This window comes from Homalodisca vitripennis, chromosome 4 (assembly GCF_021130785.1).
Source record: "Homalodisca vitripennis isolate AUS2020 chromosome 4, UT_GWSS_2.1, whole genome shotgun sequence".
In the NCBI taxonomy this organism is placed as follows: Eukaryota; Metazoa; Arthropoda; class Insecta; order Hemiptera; family Cicadellidae; genus Homalodisca; species Homalodisca vitripennis.
The window spans coordinates 161,844,709-161,867,654 of record NC_060210.1 but is presented as its reverse complement, the minus strand read 5'-3'; the positions used below and the strand labels follow the sequence as shown (position 1 = coordinate 161,867,654).

Here is a 22,946-nt window from a genome sequence, read left to right as displayed (position 1 = left end):
TAGGGGGAGCGTCTCTTTACTAAAGACGCATCTTTCCGTGGATTTTTTCATTATTCTTTAATACCAAAGTGTATAACCAAAAGTTCTAAAACATGTTTATTCTATTCATGAAACTAGATAGCAATACTTGTATTTTGTAACAGTACAGACGTAAATCAGATATTTTGAAGTGTTACTTCAATTACCTGGCAACTCTAGAGGTTTTAAATCAATTAATCATAAATATACCAATAAGTTTAGTTTGAATGATTCTGAAATAAGATTTAGAAATGCACCTTCTGAATTAGACTATTCTCCAACGTTTTTAAACAGGACTTGTATACCTTAATTACATTTTTAAAACACACAAACCAATACTTAAAACTTTTATTGATGTGTCTAACGAAGATAGCCTTGCTTCTAAGTTAATAGTAGCCAATACAAGCACCATCTTCAACATAGCACTAGTATAATATTAAATTTTTCTACATTTGATTTTTAAGTTTCTTTATATCAAATTGATAATTTAACGAATTAAAAACATTAAGTTATAAGAAAAATAAATAATAATAAAACTAAGATTCGACGAAGATTTATGTGGTTATCGACAAGGCACGACAAGAGTGAAGAGCGCAGTGGGTGGCTGTCTCGTGAGGTGGCGGGCGCTGGGTGGCGGGTGGCGGGGGTGGTAATAGCAGTGAGGTGGTGGGGGCAATATTGATCACGGTGGTAGAACGAAGTCAATAAGATGCGAGCCCATTCACCGGTGTGTAGGCCAGCTGTGCGGCAGTATCATGGGCAGTGCGTGTGGGGGGTGCTCGTGTCTCTCGTGACCAGGCGTGAGTGTTACTGTCCTCAGTCGTATTCGTCTCTGTCGATCCGCCGTGTAACGAACGACCATGCCGAAGCCAACGCCGGTAGAAGACCTGATCATCCCTCCACAGGACAACCGTATCTGTGGCACGATCTGCATGTGTCAGATGACAGCGGTGCTGAGTAGCGTGGCGATCGTGTATCTGACAGTCGCTATCTACATGCCCAGCATGAGGGCGTTCAAGTCGGGCATCACCGAGGTGCCCGCCATGTGCACGACCACACGAGCCGTCACCAAGGACAACTGTGACTGGGGCTCGTGCGGCGAGTGGTGCCTCAGCAAGACGTCAGGCGCCTGCATACAGATCTACGTGAACCTGCGACACAACGGCTCCAGCTTGCTGTTCGCGAACTGTACCAACACGGCCAACAAAACGTGCTACGGCATAGACCAAGAGAACGCCAAGAAGAATCGGTGTATCGCGGACGAGTGCAGGAATCTGACCGGTACCTTCAACTGCACCATGGGCACCTGCATCAACATTACCGACGCCTTCGAGTGCGTCTTCAAGGAAACGGACGCGCCTCTGAAGTGTTCCGGGCGGAGAGGGAAAATAAACTGTATAGAGATAGACGGTTTACAGCATTGCAACCGAGGGACTTGCGAGAGGATCAGGTCGCCATACAACTGCGACCGGCGCTGCGTGGACATCCCCACCCGCAACAAGAACGTCATCGTACTGAGCGGAGACAAAGTGTACTTGTCACAGTGTCAACGTGCCATCAACATGGCCACGGACTCGGAGATCTGGAGTGAGAGCGCGGACAACGTACTCATGGCTTCCTGTTACACCATCGAGAACACGTCATCCGGCATCACGGCCTCGGACTGCATCAACGGATCGGTACTAGAGAAACACCTACTGACCGACTTGACCAACTTCACGTACCTGACCTATCTCAGCGTGTTCGCCACAAAGATTCTGGACGAGACCCATCAGGTGGCTCCACCGGAAATGGATCTTCTCATCGCTAACGAAAGTAAGCTCCTCATCAACCTCGAGGGCTGTGTGAACACACTGCGGGACGAGTGCCGCGAGTTTCTGCGCGAGTACGGCAAGGACGGCACCGACCACAACGCCCGCGCGCGCTTCCCCTGCTTCTACGCCGAGGAGAGCACCGACACCGTGGTGGCCAGGTTCAGCCTGGAGAAGGCTTACAACGAGTTCCTCATCGCCTCAGTCGTGCCTTCCGTGCTGTTCGTTGTTTCGTGTATAACTTTGATTCTTTGTCAAAGAACAGTTGAGGTCGGAGACGACGCACGTATGAGATTCAAGAAAAGGAGCAAATCCGACTCCAACAACAAGGACAACGGCGTCAGCGACGCTGGAGGGGGCGACCATGCCATGGCCCTCTGAGATCCGTCGCGTAAGATCTTTTCTATTGTTATTAGTATTTTATGATGATCACTAAACCACCTTTCTTCCGTAATGTGATATTAAGATTGCTACATTACTAACTTTAAAGATGATGATTTGCTTCATAAGAATATATAATGTTAAAAATTGTGTTACGTTTGGTTTATTTAGTTTAGTAACCGAAGTAAAAATTATGTACAAAATCAAGAGGCCGCCATCTTGGATTTTTTTACTGAAACTGGCTGACGAAGTAATGCAATGTTTCTGTCCAAATATAAGTAACTTAATGTTTAAGAAAGGGCTTAAACAAAGCAATATACTAGATGTGTGGGCTGTCATAAATATTTAAAATGAGTTTTCCACTGCGAAACTAAACCGAGTGAAACTATGAGGTTGATAATTGTATATTTATATAATATAGTTAGTGTTTTCTGAAGAAAAAACTTAACCAAAAAAATTATGGACTCTAAAATCTTTGATTTCTTATAGTAATCATAGATTTTAAAGAAAATGTGAATCTGCAATAATAAATATCTCTTCTTGTATAGTCTTAGAAGGAATATTTAATTTATGGTGGTTGTTATTGTAAACTAGTATTGAACGGAAGATGCACTTATGGCTAAGTTTTTTATCACTGCTTTTTCATGGCTACCATGTTAATGTTTATTTTCAATAATTTATAAACCCCATCATTTTAAAGTATGATCAGATACTGAATAGCCATAAGTTGTTTTACAATGTTTTAAACATATTATTAAAAATTTTGGATTAAGTAATACACCACTAATTGACATAATAAACTAGTATTCCGAGGTTTTGAATAGAAGACAAAAATATTTAATTAGTGAATATAAGAAAATGCTAAACAGAAACATTCATTAAGTTCAGATATAAACACTTTAAACAATACGTTTTGTTGACATTAGTTATAAATTAATGTAGTTGCCGTGTTTGTTTATATTTTCTATATCTGATTGCATATATTGCATAACTGTGTACAACCACGAGATATGAAAATCATACGAGGTATTAAAAATCAAAACTTATTGTATTTACTAAATTATTAGATATTTTTACCCGATAACTCTGAATTCTCTTTCCTCTATCTTTGCCTCCAATTTCGCTAGTCCATTGATAATTTTTGTTATTGCTGATAATTTCTTCGTTTGGTATATATACAGTGTATCTTAATAAAGATGATACATAAACTCAACAATCCGACATCATGAAATTGTTTATTAATCAAAGATGCTTATGATCTAATCTAGGCGTTTCTATCGCACGTGTAAGTTGTTACAATGTAGATATTACAGTTAGTTACTGTATTGATTCGTGTTATTGGTGCGTTACCTAATACTTCTACAAAGATTATAAGACCACCATGAAACGTTGGTGAAGTGTTGGTGTAAAATGAACTGATTATTCTAAATCAGTTTTTAATTTTGCGAGACAAGATTAATAATAAGTAACATTTACATGATTAATTTGAATCTTTGGACATGTCATTATAAACGTATTTTAGACTTGATATTCGTTGGCTAACATTTTCTCCAACTAAAGTTCATCAAAGCTGATCGCTCGGAAAGTCCTAACGAACAACAAGTATACAATTATATATTGGCAGGTGACATAGCTTGGAGATCACCAAGTGTGATGATCCTGCTCTATTTCGAGTATGAATAGTTTTAAAGGCTTACATAATTTCACTGCTGCAAATGGAGAAGCAATTAACTCTTGAATTCTAGATATTTTTGAATAAATATTTTTTGCCGCAACTATTATGTTTCGGCTCTGCTCCCACATGTTCATTTTGGTTACCCACAACTTTTCCCCATTGCGGACCATCTACCTTCCAACAACAGCTGTGTATTGCAATAATTTCCGTCTAAAATCTGTTTGATTTCGTCTTGGGTACTCTCTAGTATTCTGATCCATCATCTTTACTATGCCAGTAGTGCGCATGCTCACCACGAAACAAACAACCAGAATCATCTGGTTGTTTATATTTAATCCATATATTTAATCCATATTACACGAAGACCTAAAGAACTTTATGAGCCACCGGAAACTTTCTGGAGCCCCTGCTGCCCCGATATTGGAACTATTGGCACGTATGAGTTAATAGCAATAACAATTCAAGTGTGAACATTATTTCTGCTTTGTCCTATTGTTCTAGCTTGTTTAGGATGGGCCTGCAGTCGTTCCGCTTTGGGTTCCCATCACCAGTCCATATTATGTGCTTAAGTCGGCCATGAAAATTTGTTCTCAGTGTAAAAAGTATTGATCCAATCGCAAATCTCTGGGGGAAGGCTAAGTTGTTTCCATTGCATGTTCTTCTTTTGCCATTTTAGGAAAATCTGCAAAGGGAGACATTTCCAATGACATTCTGATTTAAAAAAATCTGGCCAGCGAAACTGGAGGTTTGGTTACTCAATAGTGCGAAGGTGACGGCGATAGCTTATTTTTCCATGGAAATTCGTAAATAATATAACAGGAGTAGGCACTGCTCGTAACAGCAGGAGAGAATCCCAACGATTACGTCACTCTGTGTGGCGTGGAGGAGGAATTGGAGTAATCCAGTTACTTATACTACGTAGTATTAACTATTCGCTTGCCTGATATCGTTATGTTGTTCCTTTGGTTCGTGCTCCGTACTCTTCAAGGGAGAAAAGCCAGGACACAAAATATTTTATAATACGTTTCAATATTGCTGTGCCATCTCTTTAGTGGTCGAAATATCTCACCAAGAACCATTTATACGAAATCTAATAAGAATAATATTACGCAAAATCATTCTCAATATGTCATACGGTAGAACAATGTTTATTTTCATATCACTAGTTTGAATTCTTGGTATAATACATAGTGCCGTAGTACTAACAAATAGTCAAATATATTACATGTCAATACTATACGTTTTCATTTAAGGCTTTAATTATATATTCATATAATAGATATTTCTTAAAATTTTACCTTCTTAGTATTGTTGTTATTGTGTGTAATGCAATAGGGACCAATATAAGAGTGATAGTGGTCCTGTGCAATACCATTGTGTTCTGCGGAGACAACGAAAACGTAGGTTCATTATAACTTAGATGTGGGAATCTAGACCAGGAAGACACACCAGTTATACTAACAGAAGGAATAAGTAAATAACAAAATGTTGGGAACTGAAAAATATATCCATACTTAATCACCATGGAGGATTTTATAATGCCGAAGTTCGTCAAACGTTATATCAAATGTTATTCGTACGTGTTCATGTAAAGATAATCAAGGCGTAGATTTGTTTAGATTGTCTAAAATTACTTCAATTCCAAATATAAATGTGGTACCGTGCCTTGTTGAATTTCAAATATGTCATAATAATTTCCAAGAAAATGTTTAATAAATTTGAGAAACCTCAACCATGCTTTCTGCTGGCGATATACAATAAATAAAATTAAACATTTTCGTCGAGAATTCCAATAAAAAATATTCCAAATTCCATAATATGCATTGAACCTATCAACAACTTTAAATAAGAGTACCTAACAGTACAAAGAGTAAGAGTACAAAACGTTGTTATCACATCTAACTCTAGATCATATATTAAATCTAAAAATGTACTAAGTAAATCTAAATTTTTTAGACAGTTTGAAATACAAAGTTTTTTTTATCTCTAGCCCATTTATGTTATTGGCAATATTTACTACATAAACTTGATTGATATCTCATTTATGTTACATAAAAATCGAGTTTTTAAAGTATCCATAAATAGATATCAAAGAGTAAATTTGATATCCGTTTTAACATTCCTAGCCAGTTAAAAGTGTATCATGCCCAGAAAGAAGGCGATGGTGAAATCAATAGCTATAGCTGGGATCGGAAAAGCTTCATACGTTTCCCTTCCTTCCCAAGCAGGAGTGGAATTACGCATCTCAAATGCCAAATTTTGATCTAACCGAAATATAATTACTTTTTAGACGAAAAGATTATGAAGGTAATAGGATTTTTTCTCATGCATCAGTGATACTGATGATGAAATCAGTAACAGTAGGCTACATCAAGAGATCTCAAACTGATCTCTTCCTCAGGTGGATTAACTGACTCATTTAGATGTGTCAACACCATACACATTATCTCTATCCCTAAACTAAAACAATACAAGTCACAATACGTCCGCACTCAATAACCAATCACTGGCTACACTAGATCAATAGTGACTTATAAGTATACGTAGTATAAAAATGTATTTTTATACCAAAAAATGCAGCACTATAAAAAGGAAACTCAAATTAAATTGGTTTGATGAAGAACTAAAACTTAAAATCATAACAGTACATTTTATAATGTAGATTAACTAACCCCACTACTAATGGTAAATTACCGTAGAACACATTTTAGTAAACATGTATTGGTAGAATTACATAAAATACTTTAATGTAAAAAACTTAATTAAAGAAATTACTTCTATTGAAACAATCAAAATATGACTGCGCTGTTAAGTTAAAAGACACAAGCATGAATATGAACTAACAGCTCAATGCGAATATGGAATTTACGTTTTACTTCATGTGCTACTAAACGTCATTAACTAAGTGTGACGTTAGTAGATAAATCAATAAAACTTGTATTACAACATTTTTTATCTAATACGTAGACCTATTTGTAATTTCCTCAATTAATAATACAAATAAATTTTACAACAGCAAAGATCATGGGAAAGACAAAGCTTTTTCAATTTAATACCGTAATAATTAATTATTATAGAGATCTTTAACTTTTAACACAGTTCACAGACAACTAATTTGAGCTAAAGTATTCCAACAAATTATTTGCACGTAATTATATCACAGAAAAATATTTATGAACAAATCTGTTATTCAGTTAGTCACCATAGCTAAAAAAGATACCTATACACTCAAATCCTATGAAAATAGAACACTAGCACAGTTAGTAGGCCTACCGTATCAAATAAAATAGCACTGTCTTGATCACCCCCGCTGAGAAGATATTTGATGGCCAATAAATGACTCTCCGTCACAATAACACGAGGAATTTGTCTAGCCTTTTATCACAAAAACGAGTATAATTCCAACAACTTTGTTCATGTGTTCTGTATAATCTTTGATTCCGGAGCCATCGAAGCCACTCCCAGTTGTTTATTTTGCGGCTACGCCAATTGATGCAAAGGGATCTTAGGTTGCTGTCTAAACGACGCGACGGCGCTACAACCTCAGCACGTTGGACTCTCATGACTGCATCCAAAGTAAACGCAGGAACGATCCCGATATTTTAGGGTTGTTTATAATATATATATATATATATATATATATATATATATATATATGAGGATATGTGAGGTTTTCTTTAAGATGTTAGAAACCTAACATCTTCCTAAACGATCATATAAATAGCAATAATGAATCCTCCCTCGCCCCAAAATCTGCATCTTTTGGGTGCAATTCACACGTATATACGTTTCGCCAATAAAAACCCTGACCGATCTTAAGGTAATTTTGACAGTTTGAGCACTCTAATCAACTAGGAACCACGGAAAGATAAAATGGGTCAAGAGTAAAGATAAATGTGGGAGAGAAGTAGTATATGGAAAGGAACGGATATAAAAGAAGCAAAAAAATATTATAAAATATCACAATCAACAAGAGTGAATTCATAAAAGAGAGTTTTGAGGAATGGCTTAGAAAGTCATTGCTCCAACTCACATTTCCAATCATCTATAACAAGTTCAATATAAATTTCAACCCTACCAATTAAGAAATGCTGATAGGTACATTAGGCCTGACTCGTACAAGAGCTTGGTTCAAATTACAACACACTTTGAGACAGAATAAAACATCCATCGCAAAATTTATGCACAGCATGTTTATGCTCTGCTTATATCAGAGGTTTTCATTTCTTTTCCTGTTGAACATTTCACAATATTCAAAACATTATTTATCCAAAGCTATAGTTTTGATATTAAATTAACTTTTGTAGGAATAAAGGTGATGACTTTAATACTATTTGCACAGTGGTCAGGATTAATTTGGTATTATAACAGAAAACTAGCAAATCATTTAAAAGGGTGGAATTAATCAAAAACTTTATGTATATGACATTTGTCAATAAAAATCATACTCAAGACAAAATACAACGATAAGCACCTTATTTATTTCGATATAATTTATCATAATGTACATCAATTTACTTAATATTACACTTATTTATAGTAAAATTAACTTGTTATCTAGCAAAATTGTCTAGAACACAAAATGGTGTTTTACACCAGCTCGACATTTGCATGTTTAGCTCACATACACTGTGTGGTAAAGGTGGGGCACAATATTGATGTATAGTAATCAATTTATCCACCTCCCCGTGCTTTGTTGTTAAAGGTTACCTTCATCAATCAAAAGACAATTTCTTTTTCAGCTGGGAGTAAAAAGGTCCATTCCAACGGAGTACTAAGAATATTAAATTAATAAAAGGAATCAAAACTTCCACTGGTGCTAGTGGTTACTAAATTATGTTTTGTACAAAAAGGTTATGTAAGAAGGAATGGGGTTTCTGGGTTTATGTTATCTAATACACGTAAACCTCAAATATTATAGAAGTATTATCCGTATTATACATTTTATATAATACTAACATTCACTCATTTACAAGTCATGAACAATTTATTTTTATAATAAACAGTAATGGTAGAATGTTGTTAAAAAACCATTAGAACTGGTGATACTCTTATATAAAGACCAGAATTACTGTTTCTTTCTCCAAATATGTACGTTTAGTATAATTAGTGGACGGCACGAAATGAGTTATTAAGTGCTCAACTTCAATCTCAACCGATTTATTGTTTAAATATGCGGTCTACATGGGAATAAGTTTAGAGCGATGTTTATCGCAAAATAATCATCATAATTAAAAATAGGTACAAGAAGTAGCCTTTAAAACTGTACGGTATTAATTAGGTTTATAATACATTTTATAAGTGAAACATTTTTATAATGTATCTTTAACCTTTTTTAAGTAGCGTCCACTCTAGTTTTGTATACACTGTATATTTTATTTCAAACAACTGTAAATTGTAAACCTTACTCTCGATGGGCTCTTTCGAGAACTCGAAATTCATCAAACAAAACCCGCGGACACTAGGCTCCATTGCCTTGTCTCCATAGAAGGTTAATTGACATTCTAGGAACGTTTCCATACGTTCTGCGTCTTATCTGCCAAATATTGTTCAAGATTTCACCTGATGGTTTATTCCAAACCATCATGTGGCACGAGTCTGGTTGTCTTCTGTCTAGATTTACTATACGAATGATAAATTTAACGATTTTATAAAATAATTGCTATATCACCATTCCCATTTATTTAAAATCATAATGCTAATTAATTACCACCTTTGGGTCTCTTTTAAAAGAGGAGAACAACTACTTAAAGTGTGTTGTAGGCATGGGATACTTTCAAGTAAGTTTCGCGTTCTAACAAAGGTATGAATAAATCAGTAACGAGCATGGTAGGCGTGTGTTTGCGTAGATTTAATGGTCAAGCTGTATCTTATCAGCCTGTTTAGAGGGGTGTTTATCGTTTGTTACTAGTAGTGCGGTAGTGGTGCGGATGTAGCAAGGGTTTGGCCGGAAGCATTCGTGATCCGACCCTCTTCATCTCACGTAAACGATAAATATTTCAGGTCTGTCCAGGGTTACCTCTTGGTGGTCGTCTTCTGCAAGAGACCCCTTGTGAGAATTCAAAATTATAGTGTGTGTACAATGATGAAATTTAAATAATGGATTTGTCTTTTCCACCTGCATGGCCATAATATGTACATTTATGTGCGTCTGAACATGGCATTCACGAGTGTATCCACTAATAGCGATTGCTTTAATTAATGATACTGTTTATGTTTCAGGCATTCCCCTCCTCCAAGACAGCCCGACGCACCAGCACGTTTTCTCACTGCAAGACTACTAACACTTTCCATCATTTCCTCTCTCGCTTAGCCAAACACAATTTCCGCTTTAACGTGGTGGTTTTCAAAGTGCGCTGCAGTTTAAAGGAGGGGAACGCGTTACATGCATTTCTTATAGGATCTCTTTATCGTTAGAAGTGAAACTGTCACAGACACTAAGTAAAGTTTATATCGATACACACCGGCACTCGCGGTGTGTCGCATGTAGAGCTAGCTATTAGTAGTGTAGAGTCTCGACGAGAACAGAGTGAGACACGGCCTCACCATTGATTCCGACGAGTCCACGATCATCATGGGCGCGGAGGGCGGCGTGCCGGGAGACGAGGGGGACGTCATACACATCGAGACACTCCTGGAGAAGGCGAAGTTCTACACTTCGCTGTGTCTGGGCACCACGGCCATCCTCTCCGTGTTCGCGTTCCTGTTCCTGATCCCGTTCGTGGTGGACCCTGCCATCTCGACGATCCTGGCGGACTACGAGAGCACGCCTGTCACTTGTGTGGCTGTGGGCCACGTGTACGCCGAGGGCCTCAGCAACTGCTCCTGGGCCTCGTGCAAGGAGGGCTGCACGTCCTCGGCCCTGCGCTGCCATCAGATACTCGTCAACTATACCAGGCTCACTTTCGACGAGTGGTCAAAAGTGAGTATACATTAACACACCTGGCACAAAGACGTGATCGCTATGGCGTTATCAATTTCGTTAATTATCTCAAATCCCTACATAATCTCATTTTTTTATTATTTGTCCGTCTCCGTTAATTTCACAAAACTTGAGAAACACGTTTATTGTACAGTACAGTTACCTGCGGCTTCGCAAGCAATTCCATTTAAATAGTGATAACATGATCGTATTTAATTGCATTCCAATCAAGCCTAAGATCAATGAAAGCTATTACAATTCTTCATCCATTTTAGATTTAAGTTTTGAAAATGGAGCCTGAAGTCGGAGGGTGAAACCTTTTTTTGTAACTACCTCTGAAATTTATCAAAAACATTCAATGATATTTATTGACTAATTCCAACATTTTCAGTAACAATTAAACTATTTTAGGCCATCATCATAAGTCTAAAGGGAACGTCGAAACCCTTACTACCCTTTTACTTAACACACTTATGATGGGCATTTATGATAACATTTTAATATAATTGATTAAAATCCCAAGAAAAACTCAGACAAAGAAAAGTGTCTTCTCATAACATGATATTTGTAGAGTTTAACTGATTCTTGCAGATGAATAACAAAAAGAACTTACTATCGACTGTGTAAATGTGTATACATTATTATACTTATTATTATTGACTTTGACAAGTGATCAAAATACAAAATGTACTATCAGTTGATTATGGGAGTTTGGGGGGTTAATTTTTTTTATTTTTTTATTTTTGGTTTTTAGTTATTTTTTTATCCCTATCATCTTAGAATTAATTTAAGACCACCTACATATATTTCTGACATGTAGAGCGAAAGTTATTCAATTTTTATTAGATAAATGTCGTACGTTTTTCTTGAAATTTTGCATTTATAAATATTACTTGGGCGATGGTGATTCTAGTGCGTTTAGTTCTGTGAATGATAGCACCACCTACATATATTTCTGACATGTAGAGCGAAAGTTATTCAATTTTTATTAGATAAATGTCGTACGTTTTTCTTGAAATTTTGCATTTATAAATATTACTTGGGCGATGGTGATTCTAGTGCGTTTAGTTCTGTGAATGATAGCAGGCCATATGGAGAAGAGTATGAAATTAAGAAAATGAAGTGCTGTGGACATGTCCAATAGCGAATGGGTGCTGTGAATGCCGTAATTTAGTCGCGGCTACCGAAAACAGTGTTTGTAGGCTTGCAAACCATGTTGGCTGGTGTTTATGATGCTGTTTTGAGCTTCAAAAAAGGCAATGTGACTAGGTGCTTAGTTCTAAAGGAGCTTGGAGCAACTGTGAGCCAAAATACAAGTGTTGTGTTCAGTGATATGGACAGACTCCATGTGCGCAGGGGGGAACGAATGCTGTCAAACTTCATGAAAAAAGCCAGACAACGCCGTGAGACCGCTAAAAAGCATTTGCAGATGATGAAGACCCAGACCAACCAGCTTATTTATGGTGCTGGAATACACTAAATATGTCATTTATAGAGTAAGTTACAACTAAAACATGTATTTTATCTTAAATCACGTTTTTTTTTCAAAAAACAGTGTTTTTTTAAAATACCTTATTATTTTAAAAACTGCTTAAGATAGAGATCTGACATTCTTACCATATATATTTGTAGCTATAAAGAAAACTTTAACAGAAGATTTTTTAGCTATGAAGCTTAGTTATTATTTTATAATAAAAAACCTGGAAAAATATATTTTTTGTACGAGCATTTTTTTTCAATCATAAAATCCAAAAAAATAGACTTACTAAAAAACCCTCATGTTAAAGTTCCCACCACATAGCAAAAAAGTTGTTAAAAAATCAGCCTTGTATCTATAGTAGTTTCTAAGGAAACGGGTCATCAACATAGCTAGTAAATTCAACATAGGAAATATACGGCCCTCCGAACCCTCTTGATTAAGCCAAAAGAGAGTTTTCAACACAAGTGCCCCCCTCCCCCCCCCATTAAAATTTCAATATAATCTGTCCAATAATTTTTACGTGAATTTAAGGGACTACCTCTTTTGTCAGGTTTGGCACGTGTCTGCACATTTTTGGTTCGAATTAATAACATTTCCGACGCCACAGCTGAGTTTGCTTTGTTGCCCCAATCATACAAGAACATTAGTATCGCAAACCTACTTCAATCAAAAAGCGTTTATTATATACTTTGTCATATACTTCTGCTCTAAGATACGAGTATTTCAAGTGCTATAGCTTAGTTTGTCTTGTGGTCCCGATAAAGTAAATATACGTGCTTACGTAGGACTGATTATGTTATTCGGGCTTAAGGTGTTTACTTTCGGCTCTTGTAATCTATTTTTAGTATAAGATTGTTACAGTGCCATAATTGAGTTTGCCTTGTTCCCGTGAAGAAAACATCTAGTACATATAGGGTTGAGAAGTCTTTTACAGTCAAAAAGCATACAATTCTATTATAAGAGGGAACCCTTACTAAGTTCATGCAACATTTCAAAATAATCGTTAATAAGATTTTACGTTAAAAAAGTGTTGTTTTTCAGACTGTAGTTTTGGAAAGGTTAACGGTTTGAGGTATGATAGTGTTCATTCTTGTATTTCTATTACCCTAAAAGTGCTATCATCGCGTTCGCGAGGTTAATGTTATAATTAAACATAGTTCATGTTTAACTTCGTTAACTATGTTTATAACATTAATTATAAATTATGTTTCCTCATCTGTTAAAAGTAAAACACATCATACAAATTAAAACTCACCTGTTGAAGTAATTGTCTGATTTTGCCACGATGTTAAGGCTTCTCAGCATGCATAACAGCATTTATTTCTCTCCTATTTTCTACAAATGTGTGTAATTTTTTATATCTTTTATTTTATACACTTTTTTCTTTATTTTGTACTTTTATATTAATATGTTTAGTAAAGTGCTATGCTGTACTAAATTTGAAAAAGTACAGAAGATTTCTTATAAACATTTAATCAGAACTGAATGTAAATGTAATTATTTTGTTTATTCCGGGAAATTGTTCCTATTTTTGTCATCATCAAAACCTTCCTCCGATTTAACGAACATATATTTTTTTTAATTAGCCGAATTGGTCCATTCGTTCACGAGACGAGCGCTAAGCAACACATTTATAGTTATTTATTTTGTATTTATTGGATTAAGTTTAACTTGATATATCACTGTGTAAAACGAGATTTTTTTAGTTTTTCCTGTTTTGCTGACTATAGTTTTCATTGTTATGTAATAGCATGTAAACGACAATCTCACGTTTCTGTATGACCCCAGGGTAACATAGACATCAACGCCCTGGAGTGGGACGTGGGTGAGACACGATTCTTCATCAACACCGAGGGCTGCGGTTACCCTCCGCGGGTCAACTGCTCGGAGTTCGCCAAGCAGTACGGGTACAGTCACCTGGGTACGCCGTTCCCCTGCTACTACAGTCGCACGTACCCCGACATGGTGGTGGCGAGGTACAGCTGGGACGACAATCTGCGACATCTCGTGTTGTCTCTCGTCATACCTAACGTCCTGTTCGGCGTCTCCATCGGAGTTCTCAGTTACTGGTACTGTCCGGGCTGCAACCGCACTGGCTGTGGCGTCGAGAACACCACTTACGTCGAAAAGTTCAATTCGAAAGACGAGTAAGTTATATTTTGATTTAGGATTTTTATATGATTCATCTAACTACACATTGAACCCACTAATCTATGGTTATGTAGAAGCCAAAAGAAAGCGATGAATGTTTTGTAATTTTATGATCAATCATTATGATCTAAATCGTATTTGTTAAAGTAGTCTATATACCAAAGGAAGGAATTATGCATTTAAACTTCGGTAATATAATTTTAAATGCATTACTGTAAGATATATCTGGTCACAAAGTATCAATGTTATCATGTGTATATACTCTGCACTGTCACAATTACTTTAAAAATAAACTGCAATTCTGGGTGAAAGATACAATTAATTTAAAGTTCATTAATAGGTCAAGTAAAATTAGAGTCAAAATGTGTCTTAAAATGTATTTAAATTAAAATATTTATGCATATTTATGCATATACATACACAATCATGTATATTTACAGCCGATAGAATAATGTTGCTATTCATTTCTACCCATTTAATTATTGATATATTTTACTCAGTCAGTCAAAATGAAAAATGGGAGGGTTTTAGTTAAAATATATTTTTTTATTGTTTGAGAAATCAATTTTTAGTGCTTAATAAGCTGAGATTCTGAACCACTCTTTTACAGGATGCATGAACGACGAAACAAAATACTGTGGAGTTTAATTCGCTCAGTACGATTACCTGATGAAATGTCATAAATTATTTCTAAAACCATTGAACTTTTGCGCAAATATTCCCTAAAATAGTAGTTCACTAAAAACTGCCCAGTCTCCAACTTCACATCGCCGCTTCGCTGATCTTTCAATTCTGAACTACTGATAGTACAAAATCTACGTGCAAAAAACCATACACTGTAATAATTTATATTACGTCATCGAGGTCACTTAGAAACTGTTTTGTCTCTAGCGCTCCACTTTATTGCTCTTTTGGAAAATATCAAATATGCCTAAGGAACGACACGTGGGTAGGCTACCTAATGACGCAATTGTCACTGCGGTCGAAACCGCATGAGAGAATGTACATTACTATTTTGAAATAATCAACTTACTTTTACTCTTAATCCAATCTAACTTACTGGCTTGGCTGAAATTTTAAAGACAGGATCAGAAGCAGATTAGGTTTTATTAAATTATTTGATATAAGTAATCTGATTTTAAAGAGGGCGTTTAAAGTACTTCAAGGTGATCAATGCTGTACAGAATAATTAAAACCCGATTTTAGTACATGTACTAAAAGAAATATAAATTTTTTACACATTCATATATTTAAACAAAACTACACATTTGTCCATTTTAGTAGCGATTTATGCAATGATAACAGAAAAGTGCCTTGTGAAAAATTTGAGAGATGGTTTCCATCAAATTATTTTGAAATTATAGTATATTTAAGTACAGTGAATAACATTGATTCGTGTTACATCATTTATATTATATGGTATTAACAATGATAATACTTAAACTTATTGAAAAATGTAATTTTGTTTGCAAATTTGGTGTTTAAAGCGTTTTGTAATATAAGGCTAATGTATAAAGGATGTCACAAATAAATAATGTGGAATTTTATAGGACTCAGAATTATCTCTTTTGTAGCGAATATGATCAAATTCTGGCTTAACTTATTACCACTGTTTTACCTCGTTCTTTTTTATAATTTATCCATAACTTAAGAGCGGGAATAATACATTATATGATTGGTTTTGGTTGGATAATCTTTTTTGTTTGAGTTCATGGTAACAGCTCTAAATACTTAAATACCTCCTTTTAGGAAAGTCAGGAAAAGAAGAAAAATTATTTTTAATCACTCCTTGAGAATATATGAGCATTTAATATGTTTGTTTTCCGAAAATTAATAACCTGACTTAAAGACAAAAGGCTAAAAAAGAGGTGTGATAAATTTTGGGAGAATGCATATCAATGAAGAGAATGACACTCTTTAAATTAATTCTTATTAAAGATATTTGGTTTAAATTAATATAATTAAAAAAAATCAACGTATGGTTTAATCCTCTTCAATCATTCATATACATTCTGTCACATATTATATAATTATCAGCAGTTTCCTATACGAACCTGATTTCAATGTGCCCGGTATTACTACTTCAAAAGCCTACAGTTTGTTTGTAATAACAAAAGAGACCGATCTTCTTTTTAGCCTTTGCACCTGTAATATCTGTAATTGAGACCCAAAGTCCGACACCTTGGCGATCTTAGTATCGCCCCTCTTTCAAAATTGGAAAAAGCAAACGTACATAAAGTCTAACTTTTTAAACATAGTTTTAAGTTGACACCATAATTTCTGTAAGGAATTACAAAAACTTAAATATATACCTATTAATTGAGTAATTAATAAGCTGTATGCTGAAAGAAATGTGATAGTTTATCATACATTTTACAAAGTGACAAATATCGTTTAATACTCAATATTGTATTGACAATTGTTGGTAAATGTGTGTCACTGTTAGACAATAACGCATGAGTTATACCTGTAAGCATGCCTGAGCACAGTAGTAGATTGTAGCCTCCTGCCCCGCGCACCCGCTGTTGCCAGCTTACGCACCGCTTGCCTATGTCCGCAGGGACGACGACAGCCTGGACGACTACGATGAGGAGGAGGAATACTGATCCAGTTTACACCGGCTTCCCATTCTCCCATCCGTCCAGTCCTAGTGGAAGCCGCTGCCATATCAGGCGACACTCAGACGACAGCCTGGAGTCACATGAACGTCACCGTTCTCTTGTGATGCACTTTTCTTTCCGAGTTGAAGTACATGTGATATTGCTTTTATTTGTGTATACGGAGCTGAATCCAGATGTGTATCGTGCTGTACCTCTTGTACTTTTCGATCGGTGGTGCTTACCTTTGTGTCTGTCTGACCTCTGTCTGCCCGATGCTCAAAACAAAAGATATCAAAGATTATATTCAAACGAAATGGAAATAGTTGATCCCATTTTTTGTGATTCTTCCTTTTCTTCACCAACAGCCTTGCCCTAAGCGAATTCACGAGTGCAGGCAGTTTGTTAACACTCTTACCACTCTGTAATATATCCATTTCTTCTGTACTGTTTACTACAATTTGGGTATCTCACTTTACTTTAAATCACTTTCACTGTCACTAAAGCACATTTTAACTTACTTGTTGTACTATTTTGTATATATTTCATCATAATTTAGTTAGGACACTTTTACTATGGCACCTCTTAGACACCATCATCACGTGCTAACGTCTTCCTTGTTATTGATTTTACTAACATTTTCTTCCACTCTATTTTCTCGTTGTAAGTAGCGACGTTTGGTCACTTTTGCTCTAATAACTGAATTTATCCCCAAACCTTAATTTATACCTGTACTTCTTCTCCCTTTATTTGTTACTGTTTCAGAATATCTACAACCTATTCAAAATAGCACCCTCTACATTTTTACAAACCATTCATCGATTTCTCCGTTGCTTTCAAAATGTCTTCCGTAAGCTCGGCACTCATGCGGAGTGCAGTTAAATCTGTTTAATAAGGCAAAATTGTATAACCCAATAAGAGAAGGTTGGAACTCGTACCACAAAGAAAAGTGTCCTAGAAGAAGGTTCCATTGTGACTTGAACTTAACTATTTCATGAGTTTTACTATGTAAAGCTAAATATGATGTTGGGTGTGTCGTATTATTGTAAACACAAAAAACGTTATTAGAATTAACCCAACTCCATTTATATTTGTGTCATAGTTACTTATAAATGAGTGTAAAACGTTTTTACTTTTCATTAATTTTAATAACGAGTTTTCTTTCATACACAATGTTCTGATGGTAAAAACATTATACTTACTTATGGTAAAAAGAATGCATACAACAATATATATGATATATACTCTATATGAGAAAGGGACGATTTACAGGTATTTATGTTATTTCCTTTTATTTTATTACATTATGCGTATTGAATGATATGCATACATTGATTCAACATTTTTGACATCGAAATACGTGGATGAAAGTTAACTCGTGTAGTTCTTATTTTTGGCTATAATATTAAGATAATAAGTAATAATATTGAAACCCGAAAAGACTACTTTTGTATTGTTTGTATATGTTGATGTTGTGTATTGTATCCAAGACCATAGCTGTGGTTGTGATAGATGCTCAAGCAACATTACATTACTATTCACTACCCTTTCCGTACCCTTCTGTACATAAGGCCATTCACATGACTAAAGCTTCGATGCCTTATGGGTTACGTATTTTCACAATTAAAGAGATGTATATATGTATTGTAAGTTCTTTAAGTGAAAGTACTGTTAAAATAAATCTATTGCAAAGTTTGTTAAAATCAATTTGGTTAAAGTTTTTATAAAGTTTACATGCCGTTATAAGTTTGTATTTTATCATCGGTTTTGGCTTTCCTCTATATATTATGACCAATACTCCATTACATTCCACAGTAGAAGTCCAAAGAGCATTCATTCTCAATTGTTACAAAAACTTTTGTGCAGATCTGACACTGAATAATATATTGGCATTATCTTTATTTTAAATAATCTTGTCTTTGTGATATTTTTAGAATGGTTTAAGAATAATTTATTATATGGTTATTGTTATAATACTTAATATAACAATACAACTACTAAGTTGTTGTTATTCATAATTTTAGAACTAATAATTACACCATTTACTATTTTAATATCGTTAACAGTATCATATTTTCATAAGTTTATAATATATATACATAATATATTTCATCATTTTCATAAGTTTACCATTTTAATACCAGTTTTTGCAGTGGAATAACCCGTTAAGACCTTTCGTCGTTTACTTTGTAAGGAGTGTAGAAAAGCAAAACACATTACTGAAAGAATTAAGATTTTGGAATACATTTAGTTCATATAAAATCAATCAAACACATGCCTGATCCATGTCGTTAAAATATACTTAATTATCTATATACAATAATAAGGTGTGTTTTCCAGATAGTTTCTTTAAAACAGATAATATTTTAAAAATATAAATTGTGCAATAATTACAAGCAATTTACCACATAATTTTATGCTGAACACACCAACCAAAAAATAAAATTCGTAACACAAAGCCTTTGTGTAACACTCGTATGTTTGCTTTATAAAACAAATATATTATAATATTATATTTCTAGCATGAACATAATTAACAGTTTTAAATTCTACACTGTATCAAAAATAACAATACAATTTCCTGTTCCATTCTATTTTATTAAGCAAGAGTAGTTGGAATAGTGTGGATAATTACAAATTAGTTTGAGCAGTTTAAAAAGAAAAAATAAACTTTACATAATTTTTCTCATTAGTATTAAGATTGTAATACTGTAATATTGAATAAGGGACACTGTAGAGGCTAAAACAGAAATTGTAACAGTTAAAGTCTGTAGAATAACTTCAATTGCTGTAGTACTGCACAATAACATGTTGCAAATATTAATTACCAGACAGTATCAATTGAACTAAAGTAAAAACTGCTTTTGATTATTCGTATTTCAATAAGAAAACTAATTTTTAACTATAAAACTAGTTTATAATGAAATTTAATACGAAATATTCTATAATAGTTCGAGTAATGGCTTCCGATCTGATCGTGCTCTCAGACTTTGGACTAGTGTTATAAGTACTTAGTAACACCAGACATACTCCTACCACTAGCCTCAAGTACGTGCTGTGAGGGTGTAGAGTAGCGGGTAGCGGGTAGCATGCACGGGGCTAACCCAGCGCGTATCGTAGGCCGTCACTTCTGTATCGAGACAATACCTCTCACTTCCTGCAATCTCATATTTTACATTACCGATAATACATAAGTCGCATAATTAACAATACTTTAATCTAATAACGGTTTAATAAAGTTATTATGCTTTGCAAATTTCAAGAAATAAATATCTTACATTTTAATAACGAGTTTACTTATTTTCCCTGAATTCTTTATCATTGAAGTGTATTTATTCTATCTTTAGAGATGCAGCTGACTGCCCGAAAAGAGTCCTACAGGTGTATTGTTTCATTTTATTTTATTGATATATTCTACAAAATTATATAGCATGTGTTTGTTTGTAAAATACATACAAACAGGAAATGGTACAATATATTTTGGGTTTGATATTGTTCTAGTACTATCTTCATAGTTTATTTTCTTCCTTATAACTGACCAAATCTAAAACCTAATGAGTAATACCTTTAATGGGTATAATTTTTATTGTCATGTAAAGATACATGGAGATAAACGCTTTTCTCCTAGAAATATTATTAATACACATTTTTATTGGAGATTCTTGGACCATTAGAAATAATTTTTTAATATCACTAGTAAATTACCACACACTTTCCAATATTAATGTATTTTTGCATGGCCTTTAAAAATCAATTTGTGAAGTTGCTTGACGATTGAATCTTATTTTGAAAGGTCTCGCAAAAATAAATTAATATTGGAAAGTGCGCGGTAATTTACTAGTGGTATTAAAACACATTTGTTAGTTAATTCTACACGTAAAAACTTGAACATTTGTTCTTACGTATTTGTTCGTGTTTGTACTATTTGTTCTTAAAAAATTAATTTTTGTTTAAATAGTTATTATAAATTGAGCCATTGGGTCAGAAGGAAAGATTAATTAATATGAGAGAACCATTGGCCAAGCTGTTTAAAGCTACGTTTACACTGACAAAGAATCGTGCTAGGATTGTGTCCACAGCAAAAATTGTTTGACTAACGGAATCTCGTAAGAGCTTTTGCGACAGGTATCGCGACTGGTTTTGGCAAGGAAAACTGTCAAGTCTAAAACAGATCCCTAAGCTCGTGACCAGTGTCAGAAAATTGTACGCGAGTATTGTAGAGTAGTGTCGGGCATCGAAGCTTCAATTCTAAACCTTTCCGAGATATTAATGTCGTGTGTGAACAGATTTTGCATTAGCTCAAAAAAAACAATATACATGACGCAAGTGTCGCTTCCTAAAAATTAAACTAATTAGTCAAATTCGACCTGTACTCCCTAGCATACCTCATATATTTTGCTAGCCTCCACCAGTGCTGAACGTTTAACTATAACAACGATTCGCCTTCATTCAATTCCTTTTTTCTACGCCAGTAAACCCTGAGCTAAATATTTACCACTGAGCCACCTCACACTATTTCTCAAAATTTAAACTTAAAAAAAAATAAATGTATAGGAGAGTACTATAACAGATATAAAAGGGACTGAAATTACGTCGGAATGCCGCTGGCCATCAGTGCGGGCTACCCGTTGCCACCTCCCAATTCTAGCAGTAAAACAAAAACATCATTAAAAGAGTACCTAAGTTAGAGTTCAGATCACGAGGTGCTCGTTTCTGTGCTATTCAAAGTTTGTTCAACGTGATCTGACGTTATAAAAGTTGCCTACCCGGGAGCCAACCAGCCAATACAAGAATTAAAGTAATAGCATTTCAAACATAATTAAAATAAGGAAATTAATACAAAATAAAAATAATAGTAATTTACCGAATATTTAATCAAGAGGAGGATAAAACTTGGCGGCTGCTGTGGGAAAGTTTTGTAGCCGATCCAGCGTCTAAGACAACAAAACAACATTGTATTCTCAGCCAGAGGACAATGGCCGCCACAGTTTATACACAAGGAAAACGCGTTTAAAACTCCGTATCGAACTACGACACAATGTCCGAATCGTTTATTTGGAACGTAATCAAACAGCTTCACGAAACAACTACTGCACATATGAATGACAGGTGAAACCTCTTCCCTACTTGTAGAAGGTAACTCCATTGTTCTACGTAGAATCTCCCGAGAACCAAACTGCAGAAAACGTGAATACAAAATGGCTAATGGTGATGACAATACCAAGAACAACGTCTATATTTTAAAATGTATTACACATCAAAATCTGATCAATCCCGAAACGGGAAAAGTAATCTAATAACGAAATGCGTAAATAAGAAGCATTTTTAAATACCATTATCTTTATTTGATTAAATTCACTTTAAAAGTAGTGTTTATAACAATATTTATAGATATTTAAAAATATAAAGATTTTCTACATATTGCATCAAAGGCGGCAGAATAGTCACCTAAAACAGTACAATTTATCTTCTCTCCCCCCCCCTCTCCCCACAAATGATGATAAGTGAAACATATTACATTAACTAAATACATTTTCTGCGTTAGACTTCTAAAGCCGGCTTGGAATTAGGTTAAAATATTGTTATCTGTTAAACTATTTATTGAGCCTATTATATAACAAACTGTTGAAAATTTCGCGAAGATGTCAATAAACGACATATTTCTGTGGTTCTGAACTTACATATTTCCTCTTTTGTATAACTGATAGATAATATATTTTTTAACTATTTGGCATTGTACAATCATTAAAAATTGCGTAAAAAATATTTTTAATTTTCAGTTCAATTCAAATCATACAGAAATTTTTAAAACTCATACGGAACTCTATGACGGCCGGGTGTTTTATTGCCAATATTTAACTTAACTCAGAACCTGTTTTATATCCTCAGTGCTGAAATCAGTATCAAGTGA

At 34.7% G+C, this 22,946-nt stretch overlaps 2 protein-coding genes across 3 annotated transcripts; both read left to right on the top strand.

The window, feature by feature from the left end:
• Positions 1 to 745: 745 nt before the first annotated feature.
• Positions 746 to 10,245, top strand: LOC124360489. The gene is made up of 2 exons (XM_046814161.1): positions 746 to 2,220; positions 10,108 to 10,245. The coding sequence occupies exon 1, from the start codon at positions 879 to 881 to the stop codon at positions 2,208 to 2,210; it is 1,332 nt and encodes a 443-aa protein (XP_046670117.1). The 5' UTR covers positions 746 to 878; the 3' UTR covers positions 2,211 to 2,220; positions 10,108 to 10,245.
• A 200-nt stretch (positions 10,246 to 10,445) lies between these two features.
• LOC124360490 (protein tipE) lies at positions 10,446 to 19,105 on the top strand. 2 transcript variants are annotated; one of them, XM_046814164.1, is made up of 3 exons: positions 10,446 to 10,807; positions 14,076 to 14,434; positions 17,801 to 19,105. In XM_046814164.1, exons 1-3 carry the CDS (start codon positions 10,460 to 10,462, stop codon positions 17,823 to 17,825), a joined length of 732 nt encoding a protein of 243 aa, XP_046670120.1. In that variant the 5' UTR covers positions 10,446 to 10,459; the 3' UTR covers positions 17,826 to 19,105. The 2 variants fall into 2 exon arrangements, with proteins under 2 accessions (XP_046670120.1, XP_046670119.1); XM_046814163.1 differs by having other exon boundaries at positions 16,999 to 19,103.
• Positions 19,106 to 22,946: the final 3,841 nt, after the last annotated feature.

Coding starts and splice junctions, on each gene's coding strand:
- LOC124360490 (XM_046814163.1), top strand. CDS start 10,460: ATGGGCGCGGAGGGCGGCGTGCCGGGAGACGAGGGGGACGTCATACAC. Junction 10,808..14,075: donor CTTTCGACGAGTGGTCAAAA/GTGAGTATACAT, acceptor GTATGACCCCAG/GGTAACATAGACATCAACGC. Junction 14,435..16,998: donor AAGTTCAATTCGAAAGACGA/GTAAGTTATATT, acceptor CTATGTCCGCAG/GGACGACGACAGCCTGGACG.
- LOC124360489 (XM_046814161.1), top strand. CDS start 879: ATGCCGAAGCCAACGCCGGTAGAAGACCTGATCATCCCTCCACAGGAC.